Consider the following 2,498-nt stretch of genomic DNA (forward strand, 5'->3'; position numbering starts at 1 on the left):
CAGGCGGGCGCGCAGGACCCCGCCCACCTCTCCCAGGGCCTGGAATCCCTGGCGCTGGACGGGCAGCTGCCAGGCGGGGACAGGCACCCCCTGAAGGCAGAGGTCAGTTGGGTCCTACGGTGTCAGGAAGGGCGCTGGGGTGCCCTCCCCTCGGTACCAGAACCTGCAAGTCTGGTGTAGCCCAACAGCACGGCTGGGGCCCCCACCCCCTCCTGGGCACCTCGGCTGGGCCCCCACCCCCTCCTGGGCACCTCGGCTGGACCCCCAGCCCCTCCTGGGCACCTCGGCTGGGCCCCCACCCCCTCCTGGGCACTCGGCTGGGCCCCCACCCCCTCCTGGGCACCTCGGCTGGGCCCCCACCCCCTCCTGGGCACCTCGGCTGGGCCCCCACCCCCTCCTGGGCACTCGGCTGGGCCCCCACCCCCTCCTGGGCACTCCTGACAGCACCAGGGCCAGACATGGTCAAGGGCGGCCACGACCTCCCAGATGGGGGTCAGCTCTGTCCCCGGGGCTTTCCAACCTCCACCCGCAGCCCAGGCCCTGCTCCTCGGCACCCTGGCTGGGGGTCCCACCTCTGGGGACGGCTATGGCCCCTCCAGCACCTGCACCCCCTGGGGGTGCAGCGCCCAGGGCACGTGAGGTCCACCCCTCCACCCTGCCGCCCACCCGCACCCCTGCCTGGACCCCCGCCCTGTTCCGCCCAGCCCCGGGCAGCGGCCATCCGAGGCCGGGGCCTCTGAGCCGGCTGCCTCTGCAGGCGCCCGAAACCAGCCTGTTCAGCCACTACGAGGAGAAGGTGCGGCCCTGCATCGACCTCGTGGACTCCCTGCGGGCCCTGGGCGTGGAGCAGGACCTGGCGCTGCCCGCCATCGCCGTCATCGGCGACCAGAGCTCGGGCAAGAGCTCCGTGCTGGAGGCCCTGTCGGGGGTGGCCCTGCCCAGGGGCAGCGGTGAGTGTGGGCAGCTCAGCTGTGGCGCTGGGGCGGTGGCCACCTGGGGGGGGAGGGGCAGGGCGTCCCAGAGGTGGGCGGGGCCCCCCGGGCACGGAGGTGGGCGCTGGGACCCGGGGGTGGGGGGGGACACCCCAGAGCTTCCTTCTCAAGTGACGGGGCTCTGCGGACCGTCCCTCAGGCATCGTGACCAGGTGCCCGCTGGTGCTGAAGCTCAAGAAGCAGCTGCAGGGGGCCCCGTGGACGGGCACCATCAGCTACCGGGGGGTGACGCTCGGCCTGCAGGACCCCTCGGCGGTGGAGCGGGAGATCCACGTAGGTAGGCCTGCCGCGCCGCCGCCGGCCCCTCGCCTCGCCTGGCTCCCTCCTGCTTTCTCTGGTCTTTCTCCCTGCCCCTCCTCGGGGGGTGTCCGGCGTGGGAGCCCCGTCTCAGCCCAAGCCCCTGCTGGCTGCTGCTGTCCAGGGCCCGGCCGCCCTGTGTCCACACAGCTTTCCCACCCCTGAGACTCAGCTGCTCCCGGCATCCTCTTCTGTGTCCCCCGGAGGGCCGAGGGCCATCCCCCTCTGCAGCCCGGCCCGCTCCCCGGGCTCCTCCCCTCTCCTGCCCTCACATGGCCTCAGGCAGGCAGGAGCTGGCCCTGGCGTGCGGTGCCCGGGCCGGGGCTCCCCCCGGGTGCCAGCACACACCATGGCCTGGCCTCCGGGCTCAGCCCAGGGTGGGGCCCCGTGTCTGCAGGCCCCAGGCTCGGAGGCCTCTCTGGAGGGGACCCCAAGAGGCAGGAACCCGGCCCCAGCCCCGTAGTCACCGCTCAGTCCACAGCCACTCCTCCGGAAGCACATTCCTGCTGCCAGTGGCAAAAGCTGTGTGCCCACTGCCCGCTATCCGCCCGCCCAGGCGTCTGTGAGCTCCGTGTGAGCACTGGGCAGGACCGGGCCGGGGTCGGCACGCCCTGGAGCCCCGCGGGCGCCCCCCAGGCCTGCTGCGGTGAATGCCCTGTGTAAGCAGAGCGCAGGGCATCTCGGGGGCACCCCACTCCCCGGGCGGAGGGTGATGGCCACGCTGTGGCAAACACAGCACCGCTGAGGCTGGCGTGGGGACGCCGAGGCCCAGGCGTCCTCGCTGGCCACACCCAGCCCAAGTGGGCCCAAAGGCAGGGCCTAGGCGGAGCTTGGGTGCGCCCAGCCGCCTCGCTGCGCTGGCCCCATGCAGGAAGTGACCAGATGCCCCTCAGCTCCCAGCAGAGCAGGGACAGCGCTCGGCCACGAGGGCGGGCGCCCCTCGGGCACGACCCAGCACACGGCCCTTCCCCAGCTGGTGTCCAGGGAGCGGAGCCAGAGCTGGGGCTTCTGACTGGTGACCAGGTGGAACTGCTGGACGTTACCTACTTGGCCCAAAGTGGCCATGTGGCAGCCAGCTCCTTCCCCTCGGCCAATGCAAAGTGCAAGCACTGACCAAAGGGGGGGCCAGGCTGGCGGTCACCCCAGTGGCCCCGTGGGGCAGCCGGCGGGCAGGGAGGGGCCAGGCTGGCGGTCACCCCGTGGGGCAGC

The 2,498-nt window shown here is 73.1% G+C and overlaps 1 protein-coding gene across 1 annotated transcript in view; it reads left to right on the plus strand.

Annotated features, from left to right (window-relative positions):
* The first annotated feature begins 586 nt into the window (after nucleotides 1-586).
* The window catches only part of MX2 (MX dynamin-like GTPase 2), a 16,652-nt gene continuing 14,740 nt past the window's right edge, over nucleotides 587-2,498 (plus strand). Inside the window, exons 1-2 of the mRNA XM_012730994.1 lie at nucleotides 587-950; nucleotides 1,132-1,269. Coding sequence (XP_012586448.1) covers nucleotides 587-950; nucleotides 1,132-1,269 — 502 coding nt within the window. The remainder of the gene's footprint in view (nucleotides 951-1,131; nucleotides 1,270-2,498) is intronic.

This window comes from Condylura cristata, unplaced genomic scaffold (genome assembly GCF_000260355.1).
Source record: "Condylura cristata isolate star-nosed mole 26May11 unplaced genomic scaffold, ConCri1.0 scaffold00003, whole genome shotgun sequence".
Classification (NCBI taxonomy): domain Eukaryota; kingdom Metazoa; phylum Chordata; class Mammalia; order Eulipotyphla; family Talpidae; genus Condylura; species Condylura cristata.